Source organism: Trachurus japonicus, chromosome 1 (assembly GCF_045865225.1).
Source record: "Trachurus japonicus isolate A0001 chromosome 1, Traja_1.0".
NCBI lineage: Eukaryota > Metazoa > Chordata > Actinopteri > Carangiformes > Carangidae > Trachurus > Trachurus japonicus.
The window spans coordinates 23,929,249-23,954,501 of NC_140907.1; the positions used below are offsets into that span (position 1 = coordinate 23,929,249).

The 25,253-nt window shown below is 41.2% G+C and overlaps 2 protein-coding genes across 2 annotated transcripts; one reads left to right on the plus strand and one right to left on the minus strand.

Annotated features, from left to right (window-relative positions):
- Positions 1-304: 304 nt before the first annotated feature.
- rnf150a (ring finger protein 150a) lies at positions 305-15,236 on the minus strand. The gene is made up of 7 exons (XM_085781477.1): positions 14,538-15,236; positions 6,225-6,475; positions 4,835-4,906; positions 4,632-4,714; positions 4,342-4,438; positions 3,995-4,193; positions 305-2,015 (listed from the first exon to the last, which is right to left on the minus strand). The coding sequence occupies exons 1-7, from the start codon at positions 14,989-14,991 to the stop codon at positions 1,882-1,884; spliced, it is 1,290 nt and encodes a 429-aa protein (XP_085637603.1). The 5' UTR covers positions 14,992-15,236; the 3' UTR covers positions 305-1,881.
- A 1,048-nt stretch (positions 15,237-16,284) lies between these two features.
- noazfp (nucleolar atypical zinc finger) lies at positions 16,285-24,664 on the plus strand. The gene is made up of 10 exons (XM_085781493.1): positions 16,285-16,409; positions 16,781-16,952; positions 17,368-17,387; positions 17,507-17,577; positions 18,830-18,906; positions 20,178-20,304; positions 20,394-20,498; positions 20,666-20,712; positions 22,823-22,940; positions 24,102-24,664. The coding sequence occupies exons 2-10, from the start codon at positions 16,833-16,835 to the stop codon at positions 24,386-24,388; spliced, it is 972 nt and encodes a 323-aa protein (XP_085637619.1). The 5' UTR covers positions 16,285-16,409; positions 16,781-16,832; the 3' UTR covers positions 24,389-24,664.
- Positions 24,665-25,253: the final 589 nt, after the last annotated feature.

Genomic DNA, 25,253 nt, shown 5'->3' on the forward strand with positions numbered 1-25,253 from the left:
AGCTTTTTGTGACATAATGGGAATCTGTTCGATTTAAGAGGTTAATTCAAGAGGCAAAACTTCTGTTGTTTTAAATTTTCTTTGCATTTTATATGTTATTCGAGACAATCAAACAAAGTGTCATCTTTAGCCTTGATTCTAATCTGGTTAACAGGTAGCATTTATTACCTGGCTGCAATTAAATGAAGTTTGACACTAGGCCAAAAGCCTGAAGCCAAAAATCTAAATGTTAAATTATAATTTCTAAACTGTGAATTTGTTTGTATTAAAAAGTAATAATACAGATGACAGAGAGAGAGAGAGCATGTGTGAAGAGAACAGATGTTTTACCCGCTGAGACCGAATAGAAGAACCAGACCATCTGTCGTTTCAGTGTGGATGGAGATCGTTGTCAAGACCCTGAAAACACATGCGTGTGTGGGTGTTTTTTTTTTTTTTACAAACTCTGTCAGCTTGATATAGACATAGAAAACTGTCAAACTTTCTATAATTATAAACACTTCTCATGCTTTGAGCTTTTTGTGAGATTAAAAAAATATCCCATTCTTGAAGCACCAAATCCCTCAGATGAAAACCCTGACCATATCAAATAAAAACATTTCCCCCCATTTTTCCACCAAGCCTCCACCAAGTTCTATCTAATTCTATGTCCTCATGTAATTTCCTCAGTTTCATGTCACGCACTGATTTAGTACCATCTGTTGACCGGCGGTGGCCAACGGAACGAGCATACGTGAACAATGTTTAAAATATTAGGCTACTAATAAACTTGGCACACAGAGACTTGCTCACGTAGTTATATTGGCTGGCTCGGAAGTCTGTTTAAGGTATGTACACACTGCCCGGATTTGGTAGTGACAGAAGCTATTGCCAGCTGTACTTTAACAGCAGTGTGAACACCTACACTTCCCTCCCGACAGACAGCGGAGCCCAACATCATGTGTGTGGTGTCAGAGATTGAGCAGCAGTCTCAATGGGGCAGTGGGTGACATCCCTTCAAGCTGCTCGTGGCAAGCTATGATTGTCAGATGTGAGGAGAGAAGTATCTACTTAGTGTTTGGTTATTTCCTCTCAACAACAGGAATATTCAATTGGTAAAATAGTCGTTAAAAAAATTAAGATCTCCACTGTTACTGTAGATTTAGAAATTACAGCATAATGTGTTACATACATGCTTCAACTCTTTAGTGCCACGGGGCTGCATGAACTTAACGGCCTACGCTTCACGTGTTCAGGGGATAATAATATGTTACCAAACCCTGAAGCGGAAAAACTGCTGGTGGGATTTCACACCAACTGTTGGGGTCTTCGAGGAAATTTGCTGACATAAGCTCTATACCGTCTGTGCATCCGTCACATCAGCAAAACTTACTCCTGTCGTACGTTGGCAGTGATCTCATACATAAGAAATCAAACAATCTGCACATATTTCTATACAATTAAAGCTGAAATCAGGTGTCGAAGACGCCGCGGTGCTCCTGTGCTCATATTGTGTCCAGCGGCGGGTTCAGGTGGCCAGAATGAGGAGAGATATTATTCATCCTTCTTCTCAGTGCTGTGAAGGCCACCAACATCTCAGGTACTGTACGTGCGATTAAATAATGTGATGCAATACGAGAGCCGTGTTCACCAACAAAATGGTGAAGAGTGACCGCAAGAAAATGAGCAAGCGACATGTCAACAGACACGAGGACAAGTCTGTTTTTCAGATTGCACGGACAGAACGTGGTGTTTTGTGCTGCTACGGGCCGTATTGCTCATTTGCCCATCTTCTGTGAGGTCACTTCCTCCGGGAGACAAAGGCGGACGGGGTGAATCTCTGGGAATCTCCAATCACTCCGTCCTCTCGCTCTCGTCCTCCTTCTTTTCATGCTTTCTTCCTCAGCTCGGATCGGCTCCGGATTTGGCGCCGTCGCCTTCCTGCTCTGTGGACATGTTTATTTCAGACATTCCTACCTCCACGCCCGTGATGATCGAGGTGTCTGAGTCACTGCTGAGAGGAGGCTGATGCTCACCTGAGGAGGGGAGAGAGGGAGAGAGGGGTCAGTGTGGGATACAGTCACAGCAATACCCTCAGACAGGGACAGTGAAGTCCAGTGAAGAAGGTTAACTCTTAGTGCCATGGTCACTGAAAGGACAGGTTCGCATTTTGATTTACTGTAATTATCTTGATTAAATACTCACATGCCTATTTGCACATTAAAAAGAGTTGTTGCAACCCTTCCTCGCTGTCACACTGTGTAAGTATCCCTCTGTGCAGTTCAGGGAAAGCCAAAAGAACAAACTTTTGACTTTAAGTTCATTTTCAATGGTGTTGTATGAAGTATTTATCTATATATAGTTGGTGGATTGACTGCGATAGATTCGGATTAGCTGAAAAGAAACATACAAAATCACTTTAAGTGCCAATTTCTCAAGACAGACAGACAGACAGACAGACAGACAGACAGACAGACAGACAGACAGACAGACAGACAGACAGACAGACAGACAGACAGACAGACAGACAGACAGACAGACAGACAGACAGACAGATAGACAGACAGACAGATAGATAGATAGATAGATAGATAGATAGATAGATAGATAGATAGATAGATAGATAGATAGATAGATAGATAGATAGATAGATAGATAGATAGATAGATAGATAGCTGCAGTACCATTAACAGCAGCTCTCATTATTCAGGGGAATGTCATTCAGTCACAGTCTGCTCTCCACCGCTGCCTGACAGATCAGCTCATGCTTACTGTCCGTCAGTGGCATTGTCTCTGTCAGCTCATTAGTGTACGACAAAACGACAAATCACATCTAATTTACACTCTAATTAGTCTTGAGGAGAACACCAACGTGTGGTGAGCTCATCTCCTGCTCATCAGACCCATAAATGTAAACACAGCTCTTTCCTCTAGCAGCTACTGAGGGCCTTGGGCGCAAGTCCATTTAAGGGAAATTGGAAAGTACATGTTTTTTTTTCCATTTTCAGTATTTATCTAAAAAAAAAAGTTAATTTATATTTTGCCTCTAACTAAAGCCAACTTATAAAACAGGAATTCATTCCTGTGCTGTGGAAGCAGCACTGAGTGCAGCGTTCACATGATGTTATAGCTAAACCCTAATATTCCCAGGTGGCTCTATTTCTTTCGTCCACTCACTTCAACAGCAACAAACTACATATGATCGTATCAACACATCTTGACACAGTTTCAATGACAATTGAACATTAAACTGAACATATATAGTTTGAACAATTATGTAGAGTTAATCAGAAACACAGAAACTCAACGCCCTGGGGAAACACAGTCAAACACACACATGCACACCCATACGCAGCATGAACACACACTATTAACCCACATGAACACACACTAAAGGGGTGGTGATAGCTTGCAGGTGTTTTAACAGTCATTAGTTAGAGAAATAGCCTGTAGGCATTTACACAAGGTGCTAGAACGTATAACTACAGCACACAGTATTTGAGCGTATGTGGGTTAGGTTGTGCCTTTCTGGAAAGGGAGCGCTGTTCTTTTACTCTTGTATCACCCAAGAGGATCTGAAATGGGGAACACTGACCAGGTGGCTGCTGGCCTAGTTCAGGCCTCAGAGGAGAAAGCAGTAAATAATAGCACTGGCATGCTATTCCTGATCGTTTTATGTGTAAATTAACGTTGAACTTTCCAACTTCCCGTTTAAGATCCCTCCTCAGTGGTGGAAGGATTCAGATCATTCCCTTAAGTAAAAGTACCAACACCACAATGAAGATAATCAGTAAGTATTTGTGTATTTTTTGGTCAAATGTTAGATAGATTTTCCTCTTTGAGCCTTGAAACCATCTCTTTTTTGGGGAAGTGCTAACAGCTCGGACACCTCAAACATGACCAGGAGCTCCAACTACTTATTTATAAGCAGTCATAATCCATGAGTTGAATTTTGCAGAAATTATGAATATTCAAGTAATGTGCCTTAAAACGACCTCACTTCTATTGTACTTACTGCTGGCTATGATGTGACTGTCCCCCACCATATCTGCATCAGGATGGAGCTGCAGACCCTCCAGTCTCCCTGCGGGATCCAGCACCACCGAGCTCTCGTTAACCGTGATGTCACTCGCCCCACTGATGGGGTTGGTGGGCGGACCGTTGACAGACATCTCATAGTCTGGCAGAATCTCATCTGAGCAGTCTGGGTTGAGCTGGAACAGACCAAAGATATCTTTAGCGTTGCTCTCATGCATAGTAATGTGTTTTCATCACTTTCATGTTTTGAGCTTTTAAGTTAGATTAGTTTTAATATCAAACATGAGAGCAGTGAGAGACCCAAACAAGTTTGAAGGAACTTACTTGGATTCCTAAGGCTTTGAGGATGTTCATTTTACACATGGGACATGTGCGGTGGTCTTGTAGCCATGGGTCTACACAGTGTTTATGGAAGACATGTCTGACGAAATAAAACAGCAGTGCACAAATGATTAATTAAAATGCAGCCCACAGCAATAGGTGTCTCATATAGGATATAGAGATACCAGCAGTTATGGTGCATGATCTTGTTTCATGGCCAAAAGTTAAAAACATCTAAAAGACAGATGGAGATGCCTCATTTTTAATTTAACTCAAACTTAAACAAACCTTACCTGCATGGTAATATCCTTACAACATCATTGGGCTTATAACCCTCAATACAAACTGCACAGTTGTCAAAGTCAGACTCGGTCTCCTAAAACACAGACCAATGACAGACCAATGAATCGTCAAATATGTCTTCATATCCAATGACACAAGCACAGCTCTCCATGAGGATAAACACATTTAAAACATGCTGAGCAACATCATTTACCTTGTCCCCTTTCTTAATGGTGCGCACTTGAAGCTTGCTGATGGCTTTTTTGGCAGCATCTCCCAGACGTCTCTATAAGACATAAAATAAAATAAAAGTCACTTTAGTACCGACAACATTAAGTTTTTAATAGTGGCTCAGAGATATATAGGTATATCTCCCTTGATATAGAATAGATGAAGTTTGCTGATTTACTTCTACATCAGCTGAGAACCATCTAAAGTTTTCTACATGGTTTGATGATATTTAATGCGATTAAGCATTGTGTGTTACATTTAAATTAGATGTGAGTATTTTGAATTTGTATAAGTAAATTAAAGAGCTGAGATTTACAAATTAGTGTTGTTAACACCATCTTGAACAAAGTTACAAAAACCAGTGAACCACAATAATAGAAATCAGTCAAACTGATCTTAGGACAGCAACTGTAGCCTACAGTGACCTGTTCCAAATGCACTGAGACTTTAATTAAATGAAAATATTAGAATAATAAGAGTATTGTTAATAATATATATGTGCATTATTATTGTATTTTCTGAATGATACCACATACCAATTGCCAGACAGGTTTCCTTGAACCTAACAGATGATATAAGGTGGTGCAAACACTTGGCCTGTAAGTTTCCAGAGGAAACGGCTTCCAGCTGAATTCATGTGGGAATCCAGGGGGTATTTGTGCAGGTGGAATGTGTTTCAGGAGCATTTTCAGCACTTTGACAGGGATGTGATAATTTCACCATATTTTCCAGGTCCTTTGCATAAAACTAAATAAAGGCAACAAAAACTCAGGGAAAATATGGAAATATTAATGGAACAGAACGGTCAGGCAGATGGCGAGAGATTCACAGAACTGAGTGGACTGCAGTCTTGTAATTGTTAAGATATCGTGACGTGACTTAAATGCTCAAAGTTTGTTTTACCTTACGGGGCTGCTTTGGGAATAAATTGAAAACAGATTTGTTCAGTATGGCTGAATTCTTTGTACAACATAAATCAATATAATTTAAAGTGAAAAAGCAAACACCGGTTGCCATGGCCTCGGCTCCTATCACAAACAGCCCATGGTGATGTACCGTCGTTACAGGCGTCACAAGAACGTCAGAGATGGCAATTCATAATAAAGAGGTGGTAAAAGCAAGTATTTGCGCTGTCAGCTCAAAGGGCCAGAGAGCTGAGCTGGTTGATGGTTCACTGGTTTGTCACGTCTGCGTTCGGCCAGCTGTCGGGCTAATTCTGGCTTCTCCTTAAAGCCTCACAGGTCCCACGCCAGATGGTGAAATGCAGACCAATGATGTTAAGGGTGGGACCAAAGCACCGGTGCACTAATGAGCGTCCATTTTTGAATGGTATTTGCCACCTCATAGAGTTGACAAAGAACACAGTCTGGTACCTGGTTACGGTCTCGTGCATTTGCGTAGCGGAACCTCTGGATGTAGTAGAAGACGAGCCAAGCGAGGGAGATGATCATGAGCACGATGAAGGAGATGGAGACAAACACGACCGATGTTCTGCTCACATACTTCTGCAGGTTGCGGGTTCCTATGGTGATGTGCAACATCACCGCAATGTGCTGCTCCAGCAAGGCCACGATCTCGCGACCTTTAGGCTCTGGGATCATGATGGCCACAACATCACCTGTACCTGCACACACACACAAAGCATTAACAGCTGAGTGAGTTTGTTATTTAGAAAAAGATAAATGAATGCAAGTTTGTATTGCATTCTACATATCTGCAGCTGTTTTGATGATAAACTGTGTTAGTCATATTGTTGTTGTGAGGATTATTAGTAAACTGAATATCTATGGATTTTTGATTTTTATTTATAACAAAATATTGAAAAACATCATCATGGACTTGATAGAACACATTTAAATATTTTTGGACGATTTTTAATTCATAATTTTAGAGAAAGATTATATAATGTGATATATTACAATTATAATATATCATATTACAAATTTCCCTTACAGGACAAATAAAGTTTACTTAATTTGTAGTTTTACAGGAATATGCAAATTAGGTTTTTCAACTCAGGAACTTTTATGAGGTTAAAGATCCTGGTATATAAATAACTGCAATTAAAGCACAGCGGGTGGTAAGTTAAATCTCAGGTGTGAGTTCAGACTTGGATGGAGAATCCTGGGCGGGTTGCCGGGAGCTTAGATAAGACACACAACTAAAGCATCACTCTCAGTGTCAGTGCCAGCAGCCATCTGTTGCTTTGCTTGATGAACATGATAAGCCCATTCCACAGTGACCAAGCATGAGAGATATCTGTGATTTATAGTATATGATTGCATAGTGGAAACTAGAGTTATGGCCTTAGAGTTGTGTGTGTGCGTCATTGTGACTGTCTCAGGTTGCATTCCGGTTAATCAAGAACCATATAAACTAGTAACTATTTATGGCCTTGTGAAGTCTTGGTGAGGTCAAACTGACTGTGACCTTTGGCCAACAACATCTAATATATTAATCTTTGAGTTGAAATTGACTTTTTCACCAAATTTGAAGAATGTCATAGAGATATTACAATGAATCATAAATCCAAAATCTCCTTTTGTGAGGTCACCTTGACCTCGACCAGAGTCTAACTGGTTGGTCTTTGAGTCCAAGTGGACATTTGTGCAAAATTTAAAGTGTTTCCCTAGGTGAGTTGTGGAGATATTGCATTTAGGGGTGCAGGGCGATATATCGAATATACTCGATATATCCCAGCTTGTTGCACATGAGATGTAAGAAATGACCTTATTGCTTACATAGAGTACAAATCTTCACTAGATGTTAAGCTATCAATCATGTGGCTGTAATAGAGCCACAGCAAGTTATGTTGACACACACAGCACAAGATGATGCGTTGGAGTAGTAGCAGCCAGTTGAAACAGGTCAACACATGCTAATGTTTGGGCAGCAGCAGCAGTGAGACACCGCTGGTAAAAAAGAAAATGAGTGTTCCCTCAAAAGAAACAGAAGAATTTTGATGACTGATGAGAAAAAAATGCGTAGTGCATCATGTTTACATGACTAGTCCCGATTGTAAAAATGAAACTCATCCGCAGTTTGAGTGACTCAGCCTCCGGCTGCGTTCAGTTCACATAACAAAAAAATAAATCACTTTGTCACAATCATTTAATGAGAAGAGGTAAAAAAAATAATAATAATCAGATTGTATGGGAAACAGTGTATTTATAATGATAGGATTTATATCATGATCTATATTGATATCTAATATGAAATAATTATCGTGAGAGGATCTTTTTCCCACGTCGCCCAGCCCTAATGGCGTTCAAAAGGCCACATCACGTTTTAGGAAGTCACGTTGACCTTGAGCAGGAAACTCTTATCAGTTCATTCCGAAGTCCCAGTAAATGTCTGGGCCAAATCTGAAATACAATCAGGGTGTTACTGAGATTTCATGTCCATGAGTGCCGAAGGAAGGACAACTAGAAAACATCATGGCTCCAGCTTTGGCCATCAGGAAGGCATGAAACCAACATCAGGAGCTCCTAGTGTTAGTATTAGCTGAGACAATGCTTATTTTCATCCTCTCAGCTACTGCCACGCTTCAGCTTAGTGTCCGAACATGAAAGATAAGGGGTAAAACACACATCCAGCTATTAATACAAACAGTTCTGCATGACACTGTGACACAATACTCAGTAACACAAGATAGCTACGTTCACCAGTTTGCTTAATGAAGTCAACCATGAACAAGAAAAACCTGAGGTTTGGGGTCTTAAACCTGTCAAATACTGACACTGGTATCAGTGTTTTAAATCCAGTATCGGCCAGATTCTACTTTATGATGTTTATTCAAAGTTGCCCGGCTATATTTTTTCATCCGTACAAGTGATAGCTGATGATTCCCAGAAGTGCATCAACAACAGTTACATCACATCTGCTGCCTGTTTATGGTTGAGGCTGCTTGGAGTCGGGGTAGATAAAGGGTGGCTTTATTGAGCTTCCCTCCCATCACCAGCAGCAGCTCCTGTGCAGCCTGTCAGACAGACAGTGCTGTGACAAGTCCTTGTGCACCACACAGAACTATTTTAACACCGTAGACTGCGGTGTTGCTGTCAGACATGCTGCTGAAAAAGATGGTGTTTTCCAAAGTGGATAGAGGCTTTGAATCCAACATATATGGTACATTTTCAGAGTGTACTTTCAATGCATTATTGCTGTCAAGCCCCTAAATCCCTTTATGTAACAGGTCTGTTGTAAAAATCTGCACAGCTGGTATGTTTTATGCGACCAAAGTCCAGCAGTCAGAACAAAATGATATTACCTAATTGGTTTCGTTTTCATGAATATGCACCGACAGCAAGGTTTTTGAGCTAAAAGATGAAGAATTTAACATTTGAAATGGAATACCAGAGTAAGAAACACTACATAGATACAGCAAATATTTTTGAGGCAAGAGCAGCCTTTTAAACAACGAAACAACTCAGTTAGAGAGGCAACATGCATTGTGGGTTTGGTAGGATTGGGTAAATAAGTATACTGTCTGTGTACTGCAAAAACAACAAAAATCCCTTTGCAAACACACACACAAACAGTAATCCAGTTGGCAGTATCTCCTCTGCGAACACAATCATTTATTCATGTATTACAGCTCCTTCAAAATGAGTGTATGTATGTTAAAGCTTTAAGACGCTGCTACAAACAGTGAGAAAACAAAAGCTTGTGTTTGGACAGCAAACAGATGATAGTGCACGGCTGAACACAACATCTATTTAGACCCTCAGGCCACGGGCTGTCACATGGCTTCATTCCAGTTTTGGCCGATGCGATGTGCAAAAAAAACAAACAAACATTAAATGACATGTGGATACAGAAATATATGAGCTGCCCATTCAGCAAAACAAGTTAATTTCAGTCGGACAACTCTGGAATGAGAACAAATTATAAGCATTGCAAGCTGAAACACAGCATAGGTATCCTTGAGCAAGGCTGCAGCAGGTTTGGCGTCAGGCTCAGTTATTCGTTCCTTGAATGATCTGCTTTGCCAGACATTACAGGGAATGAAGCAGACCCCCTCATAGAGACAGAGCCCACAGGTGGATGCTGGGGAGGAGGTGGGTCTGCAAAAACCTCATGGGCAGCAGCAGCGAGGTGTATGCAATAGCAGCAGCAGCGAGCATAGCCAGGGATGAGCAGGTAAACTGGGGTTTAAATAACCCGCCCTATTTGGACGAGGAGGGCATGTGACCGATCAGCTGATCAGGATGGGTGCAGCTCGAGTCGTCTGCCTGAACTAGCTTCGCAGGCTTCACATCATGAAAACAATGCAAACCTATTTTTCCATGTTTGTGACAGTCCTGACCTGCACAATTTATGGCTTTTTTAAATGAGACCATATGGTGTGGAGGGCACTGTGCTGTGATGCAACAACTACCTTTGCAACCCCACTAAAAGGAAAACAAGTTCAAGAGTAAAACTGCTGCATCCAGACTCGGTAGACTTGCCCATGTATGTCCACAGCCAACAGAAATAAGGAAAGGCACTATGAGGTATGTAAGATTTCCCTAAGCCTCGACTCCTTATCTCCTTCTGCTCACTGTGACGCAGTCAGAGTGGACAAAAATAGCTGCTTCTAAAACAGGAGGGCAGTGTCTGTGACTGAGGCTGATCTTGTGAAGATACCCATGGCCTCAGACCCACCAGGCCAAATTGTGGCAGCAGGGAAGAATAAATACTTCTTTACTACACACCAGCACGCTCAGTCTCAGTGGCACAGGTTTTCACCAAAGTAACCACATGATTAACAAACCGTACATGACAGTAACACAGAACAGGCTTCACTGTTTATTCATGCAAGTGCTTAGGCTAAAGAGTTATGTGATTAATGTAGTTTGACAGTTCGAGAAACATGTTCATTCGCTTTCTTGATCAGATAAGAGGATTGATGCCACTCTTCTGTCAGTAAGTCAATATACTTGTAGTTGCAGCTACCTTATGCTAATATAAGCTACCGGGCTGCTGTACTGACATGAGAGTGGAATCTATAAATAGCTAATGTTGAACTATTTTGACTCCATACAACTCATCTAGGTGATTGAATCTAATCCAACGTTTAAGTTTAATCAGGTTCACTGGAGTTTTGACAGGACCAGGGTTTTTCTGTTTAAAGCTTCATTAAGACCAACAGGGAGATTCAGGATAAAATCCACACGCTCAGAACTGAAAACTCAAATTATCTGAGCTGGATTTATGAATATATAAGCCTAGGGAAGGAGGATTAAATTAAGACAGACCATGAGAGGTTTCTGCCTCTGGCAACTTTAGGTTTTAGAGCCCAGCTCTGTCTGGACTCCTCTTGTTCTTTGGCAGCCTCACACTAGGCCTATAAGACCTGTTCCCTTTGTCGCTGCACTGTTTGTCAGCTTTGTCATCACACCTCTCCTGTCTTAGTTTATATTTATGTTATGACTTGAAATTGGGAAAGTGTGGAGTCTTTGACAGTTCGAATCATTAGCTGCAGGTAAACATGCTCTGAGGCCTCTGATTGTTACCTAGAGAGCAGAAGAATAGGGGAGTATAAGAAAAGAACAGAGGTAGTAGTAATAGCAGGCTGCACCTGCACTTGCATCAACTCATGCATTAAGTTTTTTTTAGCCACATGGCAGACGCCCAGAAGGCAATCACAACAGTGACTCGCTGTCTTACCACTTGACATAGTTGTACTAAAAAGTTAGCAAAAGTTAGTTGCTGATTTAAACATCCAGCTGACAGAGCAACATTAGCCTTGGCCTGAAGTCAGGTTTGAGCCAACTTGATGTATGCAAGCCCAATATTCACTCTGATTTAGGATCAGTTTGTATCTCCATCTCTACCCACTGCGGATAAAATATCTCTTATGCTGCTAAATGTTTTACTTGGTCGACTAGATAGTCTCCACATTTGTCACGTCTGCTGTTGATGCTGATCATTCATTGTGCCGTGGGTTTCTTAGATTAGTATTTGCTGTAAACAGCTGCTGCTGTTGCTGGAAACAAGAGTGATATACGTGGCAATAGCAACACCAGTCTGATGATGGTAAATAAGTTTGGCACTACGATCAGCACCTCTCACATTACACACAGTGATGTGATCAATGGTTGAAATAAAACTATTTACTAGTGCAGCTTTAAGCATCCACTGGATGAAGAATGAAAGTAGAGCTGTAATACTGCAGCTTGTCCATGTGATGCGACCAGGACATGTGGCCTCCAGCCCATTTACAGTCAATCTGTTCTTGACTTTAGTCCAACAACTTTTCTACATTACCAGTTATTATTTCCATTCACCTACATCACATAAGAGATATGAAGAGACTATATTTCAAAACTATTTCATTATAGTTTGATGTGAGGTGTCCATTCAGGCTCTCCATAAGAAAGTGTCCATAACACATTTGTACAAAAGGACTCTGGTTAAAACCGACTCCACTATTATGCCTCCAGGTGTTACACACTATTTGTTTGAACATGAGATCCTTTTGTCAGATAGACAGTCTTTGTGCATTGTGCTGTTGTCTGGCACAGGTGTGTTGGTGAGGTCAGCCACACCTTTATGTAAAACTAGCAACAGACTGGGAGCACATTTCCAATGGAAATACCATGTCAAGTGGAAAAGAGGGCCCAGCTGAGAGCTGCTGCAGTTGGAAACCAAGGAACTGTATCAGTGTTATGAGAGAAAAAGAAAATATTAAATGATAAATCGACTGAATACAGCAATTTTCTACTTTAACAGATGAAGCACTTATTTCCCTTTCATCCAAGCACACACACACACACACACGCAAACAGAGTGACGGTGGCAGAGCTGCCATGCAAGGTGTTGGTAATAAGAAAAGGCAGAACACCTTACACAGCAGAACAGGCAGTCAGACCCCTGTGTGAGGGAGCACCTGTGCTGATGAAGAGCATGTGGACAAAAAAAAGAAGATCAGCCTTCTGAGCCCCGGGCTCAATAAGCAAATAGAGAAAAATCCCCATAAAGATCAATAAGGCATCACATGATCACATAAACCTTTAACATCGTGCTGCGGAGCCACAGATGTGTACACTGAACATCCCTCCAGCTTAACAGGCACTACAATTCATTTTAAGAGGAATCTCCACTGTGTGTTTATGCAATCTTTGTCTTTGCCTCTGCTTAATACGAAGTACAATTACTATAGTATATCAAAACATGATCGTGGCTTTACATAGTCGTCACAAACACGCACTATGCAAATTACTCTGCCTGATGTTATTTAAACAGTCAAGTGTTTGTCTGATTATCCATGCATCAGTTTGCTCCGCCTCCTGCAAACAAGCAAACAAGTGAAGAACCTGGAGGAACCTGAAGCTGAAGCCGGCGTCTGTGTTTTCAGGGCATTTTGCATGGATTATCTCCAAAGGTTTGTGGGGTGTGTTGTTTACAAAGTAACAATCTACTCTTTTCAAATCGGAGTCGTTGTTGTTGTTCTTTTCCCACTTTGTCTTGAGGAGTTATTTACCCGTCAGTTTTCAGCCTGTGCTCTTCTGCAAAATTTTAAATTGTATATTCACATGTTGATTGCAGTGGTTCCTCTCTTCAAACATAAATTCATATCGGTAAAGAAAACTTGTGTGCAGACTTTCAGTTTCACTCGCGCTATGCTGTCTGGGATTCTTGCCGCATGGTGACAAACATTATGATTACAGACAGCACATCTATCATTGTACTGAATAACCATTATGCATTATGCTATCAAATTATGATGCTCATGCGCTTTAATCATTAAAGTTATCTGTCCTCACTTTCTTCTGTGACTGTAAACACCTCTAAATAATTTATTGCTTCGTAATAAATCAGGACAGGCACTGAGAGTCACAGAATAAGTGGCGTATTACAAAGACTGGGAAGACTGGCATTGTGCATAGCTGCCGGCATTTGTGAGTGCTTTGTGTTAAAAACTCATTTACATTATTTCTGTACTACTGTCTTTTTTATTTACCTTTGTAGTTTTTCTTTTTCCTTCAAGAAGTCACTAACTGATGTTAATTTTTTTTTTCTCATAACAAAGGTGCACAGTGTTTATTTCACTGGGAAGATGTTTGTTGAGTGATGATGATGTTTTAAGCAACGATTAAGAAATGCATACAGTACATGGTGTATAGAGACAGATTTGTTATCTTGTTTTTCATTTTTAAATCTGATAGTTCCTGACCTAAACCAAGCGTTTGCCAAGTCAAACTGTGTTTTATGGAGGTTAGGGCTCCTTGTGTTGACACAGCATTTGACATCACTGACTTTTAATGTGTATGTAATGTGGACTTTAAAAACTTTATCCAGGCCTTGTTAAAGTACAGTACATTATAATATAGGGTCACCTACAGCACCACACTTCAACACAGACCTGCAACCAACCAGACAGGCAACTTTACTATATGTGGCTCTATCCTGTGGATGTCAGTAGTTTATGTCTGCTTGAGGAGAGACTTTGTTTTCTACTTTGACAACAAACCGTTCAGCTGATTACACTGTGCAGTAGCCCGAGTGACAGCGGTTTATCACGGACCAGAGGTGGTTAACACCCAAGAAGCCACTGATTGATAGCATCAGTGCTGTCACTGTCAGGCCTAGTCTGTGACACATGAGTGGTCACCTGTAGTTGGATGAATGATCTGTTTGCAGGGAATGAACACAAGAATACTGTACTAGCTGTAGTAATAATAATAATAAAAGGCGCGTCTTACCTGGATGGGGCATTGTTATGGTGTCGTTGGCATTGCTGGAGCCCACGTTGTATATAACAACTGCAGAGGCGTTGAGGTTTGCCACGTTACGGATTTTCTCTCTGTACGAACAGTTTCCCGCAGCCACCAACGCCACCCAGGCGATGTTGTGGTAGACGGGGGGGAACCTGACGTGAGGGTCGCACGCCTGTCTGTCCTGCAGGAGGGTCGGCACCAGAACCAGACCTCTGGCTTCCTTCTTGGGCGAGTGCTCCCCGTACCGACCGCACTCGGTTTTCTCCGTCTTGACCTCCGACGTGACGGGGTCCAGGTAGGTGATGTTGACAAAGGCGGTGTACCACTCCTCCTTCTCTGCGACCGTGAAGTCCAGGCACAGCAAGTGCACGAAGCAGAACGACAGCAGCCACGTCGAGAGAGCCAGACTGCGGCAAGCTCGGATGAGGGACGGTGCCATTGCGCGGCGGGTTCTGGGGGATAGATGTCTTCCTCAGTGGAGAAGAAGCTCGCAGCAGCAGCAGCACCTCCCTCTTTTAAAAGGAGCCACAAGTTTCAAATGCATTAATGTTTTTTTTGGGGGGGGGGAGAGAGCCTGGGCCAAACACCATGCAGCGCTCCCAAAACGAGGAGCCCCCAAAGAGCTATAGTGAACTACGTGCATGAGAGACCCACACCATACACTACCTACCTGCAGGAGAAGACGACGCCGTGTGTTGTTGTTCCCAGTCAGCTGTTTCCCGTCCTCCATTAGGATTGGCTCCCCGCTCCTTAGCACGTGACTTAGGCGTGTGCCACTGTCTGTCGCCCTGTGGCATCTGAACAAACCAAAACTGTCATCATGAAAACCTGCTGGCACAGAAATACAAACACTATTATAATGAGTTATTGGCAAGTCATAAGCCTCAAGAGGGAAGAAGGAACTGATTTTTTTTAATTTTTATTTCCTTATCTAAAATAGCCTGAAGTTTCATTCATGTTTGGTACGTTAAAGATAGATAGCCTATATAGCCTAAGTAATTAAACGGATGAATGAATACATCTAAATAAATACATAAATAGGAACAATAACAAAACGTGACCATTTGCCAATTAATCAGTGTCTTTATTGTCTTTGCATTAAGAATAAACACAAATTGTTTTGTGACTGCGTCTGCAATTCCTACATATCAGAGCTCATTCTGTGCTGTAGCTGTTTGCTTTGTATCAGCTTTGACAAACTGTATATTACTACAGTTTTCATGAAATCTAATAAAAACACTGCAAAGTTTAGAAAACACTTAGCCTACCTAAAAACTAAAATAGAAACAATTCTCCTCTGTAGTCAATGCTTATAAAACATGGACTATGCAATTAGAGAGTTTCCACAATGACTATAGTGAGAAACAAAAAACACCAGCAGAAACTAGCTAAAGAATAGCCTATGTTTGGTTTGACAGGTGAACCCAATCTGGCCATACACTTAGATAGACTTTATTGTTGTCATTGTGCAAGCACAACGAAATTGGTCGCAATCCCAGGTGCAAAAGAATAAATACAGCAGCAATAAACAATAAATTAAAACTCTAAAAAAAAATTTTTTTTTAAAGACTGTCTATTACAGCTTTTTTCCTCAGTATCTTCCATTAATTACTTATCGTCATTTATAACTTACGAAGTGCCGACATGAGCAACCTTAAATGTGTATTTATTTGGATATTTATTTATATAAACCATTTATTAATAACTATATTGTCTGGTTAAAGTAAGGTTAGGAGTTTCCTGGGTGGGCGCGGAACCATTGAGCCCGGAGGAAAAACTCGTCTGTGTTTCCAGTCGGTCACATTTCAGGACCGGACCGCCACACTGTTGCTGTCTGTGCTGGAGCTGATCCTTTCGGTAAAAAAAAATCCTTTAATTAATAAGACTCTTACATTTCTGTGGTGACAGTTGTGGTGTAAAATTCAACAGCATTAGTGTAACAGCTGGACATCCCGAGTGTCACATAGGGACACTTCCGGTTTTTATTTATTTGCCACGTGACTGTGTGTTTAATAATCACTGTAAATGTTACAAACTTCGTCATTAAAAAACCCTTAAACGCACCACACACCTTAGCCACCTACTGCCCTCTGTGTCTACTTCTGTTTTACGGACAGGACTTGTAGTAACTCGGAGTTATATCCTGTCTTTAGCCGACGACTAGCTCGCAGACCTTGTTGCCTCTTCACCATCAATCAGGTATTTGTATTCTGCGTTTGTCTTCGCAGGTACCGTGACGTGACGTGACGTGAAACCTCTCGGTCCAACACCTGTCCAGAGATGCCAAAGAAGAAAACCGGCGCACGGAAAAAGGCGGAGAGTCGTAAAGAGCGAGAGAAACAGAGCCGAGCCAACCGGGAACATGTCGAGGTGGCCAAACACCCCTGCAACTTCAACATGGTGAGACGATACAATAAACAACCCAACGATACGGCTCCATGCCTATCCACAGCCCTATGTTCATGTCACAAAATCCCACATTTCTAACATTTTTTCCCCCCACTGAAAATTAGGCCCTATGTTCCCACAGCCTTATGTTCCCACAGCCCTACGTTCATATCTATGGGGGTGATGTTATGAGAACATAGGGCTGTGGGAACACAGGGCCTAATTTTCAGTGAAAGAAAAATGTTAGAAATGTGGGAACACAGGGCCTAATTTTCAGTGAAAAAAAAAAAAAAAAAGTTAGAAATGTGGGAACATAGGGCTGTGGGAACATAGGAATGACCCCAACGATATCTGTCAGTCAGTGCTGCAGCTGGAGTATCATATCCCCAGTGCTTCCTATTTTAACTACATTGTATCTGTTTTGCAGGAGTGTGACAAATGCCAGAGGTTAGTAACTGTATTAATAATAATATGTAACGCCTTTTCAGACACAGTTACAAGTTGGCTAAATTGTCAGTGTAACACAGTTAACACAGATGGTTTTTCTTTGTGATGCCTCATGGTAGGAAACAGAAGAACAGAGCCTTCTGCTACTTCTGTAACTCGGTGCAGAAGCTGCCTGTCTGCGCACAGTGTGGTGAGTAGGCCAACGTATCTATTATGTGTGTTAATTATTTTACAGATGTTTTCTCTCACTATTATTGTCAATACTTATCAAACAATGATATAAGTAGTCTTGATCCTTTCTGGCCTCAGCGGCATTCAGCCCCGAATGCATCCATATTCTCTTGAAGACATAAACTCTTACAAACAGGTTGTATTCATATATTCATTCATACACTCATGCACCACACCTTGCTAATACTGTGTTGGACCCTTTTCCCTTAGAAACTGCCTTAATTCTTCGTGGCGTAGATTCAACAAGTTTTGGTCCACATTGAAATGATCGCGTCACACAGTTGCTGCATATTTGTCGGCTGCGCATCCATGACGCGAAACTCTCGTGCCACCACATACACAAGATGCTCTGTTTATTGGACTGAGATCTGATGACTGTGGAAGCTGTTTGAGTCCAGTCGTTGTTCAAGAAACCAGTTGGAGATGATTTGAGTGTTGATGATGCACTTAAAGGGATAGTTCAATATTTTGGCAAATTGGCCCATAGCCATAATCACTATAGTCATAGCAGTAGGTTTGTTACTTTTAATTTACGGAGGCTAATGGGATTTCTTGGCTTCCCTCATCAAACTCATCAAATACACAATCCAAAACGCTCTGGTGAACAAGTTGTGACCTGCACATTCACCACGCTATGAGATAATAACAGAACGTTACGAGACAGAGTTGTTTTAGAGGTAAATTCATGCAAAACCGCTGATGCGCGTTGCGTTCAGGGACAGTTTTTCAGCAAGCAGTCTCTGCATTTGCCTCGAAAACAACTCAGTTTCGTAATGTTCTGTTATTATCTCATAGCGTGGCGAATATGCAGGTCACAACTTGTCCACCAGAGCGTTTTGGAGTTGTTGGATTGTGTATTTTATGAGTTTGATGAGGGAAACCAAGAAATCCCCTGAGCCTCTGCAGCGTAGCTCTGAGCAGCTCGCAGCTCTGCTCCGCCATTCTAAAAATAGCTTGCACCGAAAATTAAAGGTAACAAACCTACTCTTAAGACTATAGGGATTATGGCAATGGGCCAATTTGCCAAAATGTTGAACTATCCCTTTAAATGTACATGGAAATATCCGCCACACCACCAGCACTAACTTGAAGCATTGTGATGCGAGGCAGGATGGATCCATGCTGTCATGTCTCAATCAAGACTCAACGTTTTTCCACTCTCCTACTGCCAGTTGTCCAAACTATGAATCTCAAATGTTTGTTGTTGTCAGGCAAGACCAAGTGCATGAAGTCATCAGACTGTGTCATCAAACACCCTGGGGTCCACAGCACTGGGATGGCCATGGTGGTGAGTTTGCAACTTTCTCGGTCTTCACATGTGCGTTTTGCAGCAATGTAAGACAATTTTATTGATAATGTTTTTTTGTTTTTTGTTTAAATTTTATCCATCAAGTTTGTTTTCATTGTGTCATGTTTGTGTTTCATGCAGCAAGTAATTTAACCTAAAACACAATTTCAATAAAAGTGACCTTGACTATTTGTCCTACAGTGTTAAACAGAGCAGAATGAGTAAACTCTACATGAATGAGACCGTGCAAGTAATTCAAACAGCACGTTTTACAATGTACAATGCTTATCATAAACACGATATTGGTTCATCAATAGAGAGGAATAACCTCTAATCACCTTTTGTCACGCTTGGTATGTACTTTGTATGGTATTGCAGTGTTGCGCAAGTAGAGTACTGTAGGTTCAGGGGTTTAATAATAGCAGCAATATAAATAGCTGAGTGATGTGGAAGTAACGCACTGATCAAGTTCAAGGGTCCAATAAAAGTGGTAATCACAAACATCGTGAGTGTTGTAGAAGTCGCACATTGACCAAGTTGTACCAGAACACTGATAGAAAGAAGCTGCAGGATGCACAATTAAGAATGGCAGATCAATACTGAATAATCAGTGTATGTCTTTCTTCTGCATTTGCTTTTATAATTCAGAATGATGTGCAACTCAAAGGAATTTTAAATCGAAAGCAACTGGACTTGGTTATTTGTCTAGGAAGACGTTTCGCCTCTCATCCAAGAAGCCTCTTGGATCATGATGAAACCTCTTGGATGAGAGGTGAAACGTCTTCCTAGACAAATAACCAAGTCCAGTTGCTTTCGATTTAAAATTCCTTTGAGATACTATGACCTGGACAAATGAGAATATGCACAGGCTTGATGATGTGCAACATTTAAATTTACCCACAAACCAAGCTCAATTAATTAAAGCAGAAGTAAGCGATCCGGTCGTTTTGGCTCGTCCCTACGTCACCACATTCAGGCGCATCCCTTGGCTGCACACACAGAGAGAACCGCCCCTTTATGCCGTTCTCTCTCCTCACTGGATAAAGGTTATCGGATACAAGGAAAGTTTTCTCCTCGGCTTACAGCAGAGCAGAGTGACTGACAGAGCCGTGTTTCAGACCAAACGCTCACTATAAGTGATTTCTGTCGGAAGATATAACTATTTAAGACTTATATTAACACAAATATTCCGTTTACTTCTGCTTTAATGTTTCAATAATGTTTAGAGGATTTTGAAAATAGTGTTTAACCTTTTTAAATCTCTTCATAAGGGGGCAGTATGTGACTTCTGTGAAGCTTGGGTGTGCCACGGTCGGAAATGTCTGAGCACTCACGCCTGTGTGTGTCCCCTGACTGATGCAGACTGCATCGAGTGTGAACGCGGTGTCTGGGATCATGGTAGGACCTCTGTCCCGACTGAAGCCTCATCCTCTCGTATCAGTGTCACACTAAATGTCTACATTGGTTCTTTTTAACTGTCTGAATAGGAGGAAGGATTTTCCGTTGCTCCTTCTGTCAAAACTTCTTGTGTGAGGATGATCAGTTTGAACACCAGGCAAGCTGCCAAATCCTTCAGGCAGAAACATTCAAGTGTGAGTCATTGCATTTCCCTTTCATATCACCATTCATTGCCACTTCGCAGCTGATTAGGAAAGTAAAGTGTGTACATTGCAGTGGATAATTCCTTGAGGGCATAGGTACAGCAGAGAAACCTTGACTGTTTACTATTTGTTTTGCCTTTTGTATCATCCCATATTAGGTGTTTCCTGTAATAGACTGGGACAACACTCGTGCCTGCGCTGCAAGGTGAGGAGATCATCCACTCAATTGACAGTTTATTTAGCACACCTAAGTAAACGTATTGCAGCCTGATAAAACAAGTCCGCAATAAGTCATCATTCATGAAGGTTACTTGTTCAGTTTTTAAACAGGTGATGATTCTATAATTGCTTTTGAACTGTATTGCGTTATAAAGGATGTGTAATTGACCTCGTCTCATTTATAAAAATGGAATGCACAAAATAATAGGAAATTACCGGTTTCAACGAGACCATAGAAATGAATCACTACATGAATATAACAGTTTCAACAAAAAATAACCTTCATGAAAGGAGGATTTGTTTCAGGGCTGCTAATAAATTGCCCACTGAGTGTGAAACGTTACTTTGGAAAACCCAAGGAATTTTTTTACTTGTATCTTCATTTTATTTTCAAGCTGCATTTAGTATTTTTCATGTCTAGTATCAGCTCATCTCAGCACATTTCTGCCAACCAATTGTGCAAAGAGGGTTCCTCTTCATTTACATTCACTTTCACTTTACCCTGCAAGGGGAAGTATCTCTGGTACACAGGAAACAAGTCGTTGAGACAGTGATCAAAGACCAGCAGGATCATGCTCTGGTCAGACAAAACTGGACTCCCCCGATGAGGCTGGAATTGCCGCCAGAAAATTGTTTTTTCTTCTTAGGTTAGAGGGTTAGAGGAGTATCTAGCTTGACACTTGCTACGTGATCTCAGAACTGTAAATAAGCTATGTCTGACATTTAAAGATTATTGGTTTGAGTGTTAAAGTTATCAGACTGCAGCTTGACCTGGAAGTGTAAGAACAGTTATAATGACAAGTGAGCCTATGTTAGCGTGTCCGAGAACGCACATTTAATTACAAAATCAGTGCGGTATTCTCTACGTCAAAATGTACAGTGCAACAAGTAAAGGGAGATGAATACTATGGATAAAATAGTAAGTGAAAATGGAAAGTGAAAAAAACCAGACCAGTGCTTCCGCCGCTGCTCAGCAGCTCAGTGTGGAAGATGTCTGGGAAAGTACATGGGATGACTTCTGTTCTGAACACTCAGCAACAGCTAGGGAGCTCTGCACACAATGCAAAAGAAAGGAAAACCTTAATATTTGTTTAGATGTGGATAACGCCTTGTCCAAACAAGCCTGAGCAGTGTTTACCACAGGTTTGCAAGGAGACTGTCATTACAAGTCGTTCCGACGAAATTAGCTCCAGCCCAGAGCCGCGTATATCCATATAATGCGAGTCTACGGAGTCTGCGGAGTCTACGGAGTCTGCGGAGTGCAGCCTCTAAATAACACATTATCTGCCGCGAAACTTGTTCATTTCACCAATATTTTGATATGATACGCTAGTGCTATTCCCCTCCGAGCCCGTGGTGGCATGTTATCAACATCCGGGGTCTGTAGGTTGACCGGGATGATGTCATCTCTGAGCGCGGCGCATCTTGTTTACCTGAAAGTTTCTACTGCTAATGCTACGGTCCGTTTCTGCGTGTTTCTGAATTGTCAGAACAAAATGAGCAGCTGGACGAAGTTCAGCTTCCACAGGCTTCCTCTCTGCAACCTGGACTCACTAAAGCTCCGGCTAGTTGCGCTAAAAATGGACCCGAATGTCGAAGCAGAATCGTTATTATCAGAATGAGCCGTGCGGCGCTCAGAGATGATATCATCCAGGTCAGAGGTTAACCTACAGACCCCGGATGTTGATAACAGCTGATCCCGGACCCAGAGGGGAATAGCACTAGTGTATCATAACAAAATATTGGTGAAATGAACGAGTTTCGCAGCAGATTATGTGTTATTTAGAGGCTGCATTCCGGTGCGCGATAGACTTGCATTATACGGATATACGCGGCTCTCCGCTCTCGGCTGGAGCTAATTTCGTCAGAAGGACTCGTAATGACACCAAAGTTATCTGGGTGAGTAAATGATCGTATTTTATGCGTTTTTTCTTTTTTATGAATTTTCGGGGAAAAACTTTTGACTATAGATTCACTGGCAGAAATTGGCAAAATATCAGTTTTATCCTTTTATAACTGATGACAACACTAATTGTAGAAAAGTTGTGTTTATGCTGTTGAGTGGTTTTAACCTCAGTTTACCTCTTTCCTCACAGGCCTGTTACTGTGACGACCACGCCAAGAGTAAGGTCTTCAAACAGGAGAAAGGCAAGGCTCCACCATGTCCCAAGTGTGGCCACGAGACGCAGGAGACCAAAGACCTCAGCATGTCTAGTGAGTTTCCTACAGAGAATGAAAGTAGTTGTTCCAGTAAAGCTGACATTTGCAGGAAACTGTAGTTTCCTTAACCTCCCCGATGAAACATATCAAAAACAAAACAGAGTGAAGACTAGGACATTGTTGAGAAATTATTTTTTTCCCCCCTAAGTATTTCCTCAAAACATTTTCATCTGTTCTTAAATAATACTTTAGGAAAAACAAGATTCAACACAATAAGTTTAGTCTGGTGTTTACTCAATTTGCTTTTTATTTAATGATTTCTTGTAGTTTATTATGATCTGACAAAGTAACATTTAAACGACTACAACAGAATTGATTTACGATCAAAGTCAAGTGTTACGTAATTGATTGAGCTCTATTGAGGTTCATTGTTGACTTTAGAAATATTCATTTGACACTCAACTAAACGTGCCAAATCACATAGACCCTGTTGGCCTCACGATAACACGGATATCTGCTGCCACTTTGTTGTTGAAAATACTGTAATGAATCTGATGCTCTAGTTCCTCACAAATGGCTTTACATTAATATTATCTGATATATTACAGACAGTAGTAGAGTAGAATAGAGTTGAAGTAACTAAGAAAACAGAACAGTTTAATAGAGGTGAAATGTTTTCCACAGTGAGCTGCCACTCAGCAGCTTCAGTAGTATTTATTTCTGTTATTCTGTTCAAGTCACACATTATAACACTCAATAATTAACAACCATGTATTCACAAAAACTTACTAACAGTTTGTATTTTTTGATTTTGCAATGTTTTGCCTTTACGTTACATTGAAAAAGTTAAGACTATGAGTATCAGCAACGGGAGGATGGACAAGGAGGAGGAACTGAAATGGGTTCCATTTTTTTTTTTTCATAAAATATATATATATTTTTTTCTAGATTGTAGAAAAGCAGAAAATGCCGATAAATATCCTTCTGTTCTTTTTTTTTTTTTTTCTTAGTCATGGGGATTTATTTTTCAGGAACTTTGTGACCTCAGTTCTGTGGTAATACACAGAAACACTCTGGGACTATCCTAAAATGTGCTTTTATTAAAAATAAATAAACCAAAACTACAAATGATCTGTTATACATGCACACATGTGACTTCACTTTGGTATCACTACACCAGTAAATGAATTTTCCATTGTGTGATGTCTTCTGCAGCTCGTACGCTGAAGTTTGGCCGCCAGGCTGGCTGCGACGATGACGACGATTATTACGACGGAGCGTCAGGCTACGACGCTTACTGGAAGAATCTGGCATCCGGAGGCAGAGACCAACAGGACGACTATGGAGAGGATGACGACGAGGACGATGAAGATGAAGAGGACGAGGACGAGGAGGATGAAGAGGACGAGGAAGAGGAGGAAGACGAGGACGAGGAAGAGGGTGAAGATAAAACGGCTGCTGATGCCCTGGCTGGCCTTAAACTGGAAGGGACGGCTGCCTGAACTGAGTCAGAGACCGGAGAGCCTGCTAGTGCAGCACAGTCCCACAGACCCACGCGGTCCTCGGTGGAGAGAAATCCACATTAAATGACAAGTCCTCAAGAATTTAGCTGTGTATTGATATCAGTGTCGATACAATATTTAAATTTCTATACTTATTCCAATACTTTACCTTGTGGAACATAAATGTTTTTCAATAAAACCCACACAACCCATTGTGCAGGAAGTGGAAGAATAAAATAACAGGCTTAAAACAGAAATTGACTGACGGATTTATTGGTAGCTGTTGGTGCTGGACTGTTCTTGATACTAAATGCTATAAGTACATCCAGTTAGTACCAAACCGTCACAGCTGCCTCAAAATTAGCTTTTTTTTCTCCCCAGTTTCAACCATGTCACACCGGTCCCTTAACGGACCGATGTGTAGGATCTCGGGGGTTGGATTTTCAGGAATATCGGTCGCAATCGATTGGATGCAATTGGTCCTTTTAAGTTTCTGCTTACTATTTTTTTTTTTTTCATTTTAATGATCTCTTAAGTGTTGTTCCACATTAAACATCAAATGTAACTGTAACATTGCAGTTCATGTTTTAGCCATCAACTCTAATTATTTCTGTGTGACAGCTTAAAAGACAGACCAAATTTACCATCTGACGTTCGATAAGACGGCGAACAAACCGACAAAATGTCAAAGTGACAGTGTTGCTGTGATTAGTAACTGTAAGTGCTGAATTTCAGGTTGTTGTCTTTTACACCACTTGTTACTGTAAAATGTAATTCCATCATTGAAACATGCTACTAAGAATTATTATATTGTGTCCAACGATGCCAACTTCACATAAAACCCCTTTTTTTGAGCTGTCATATT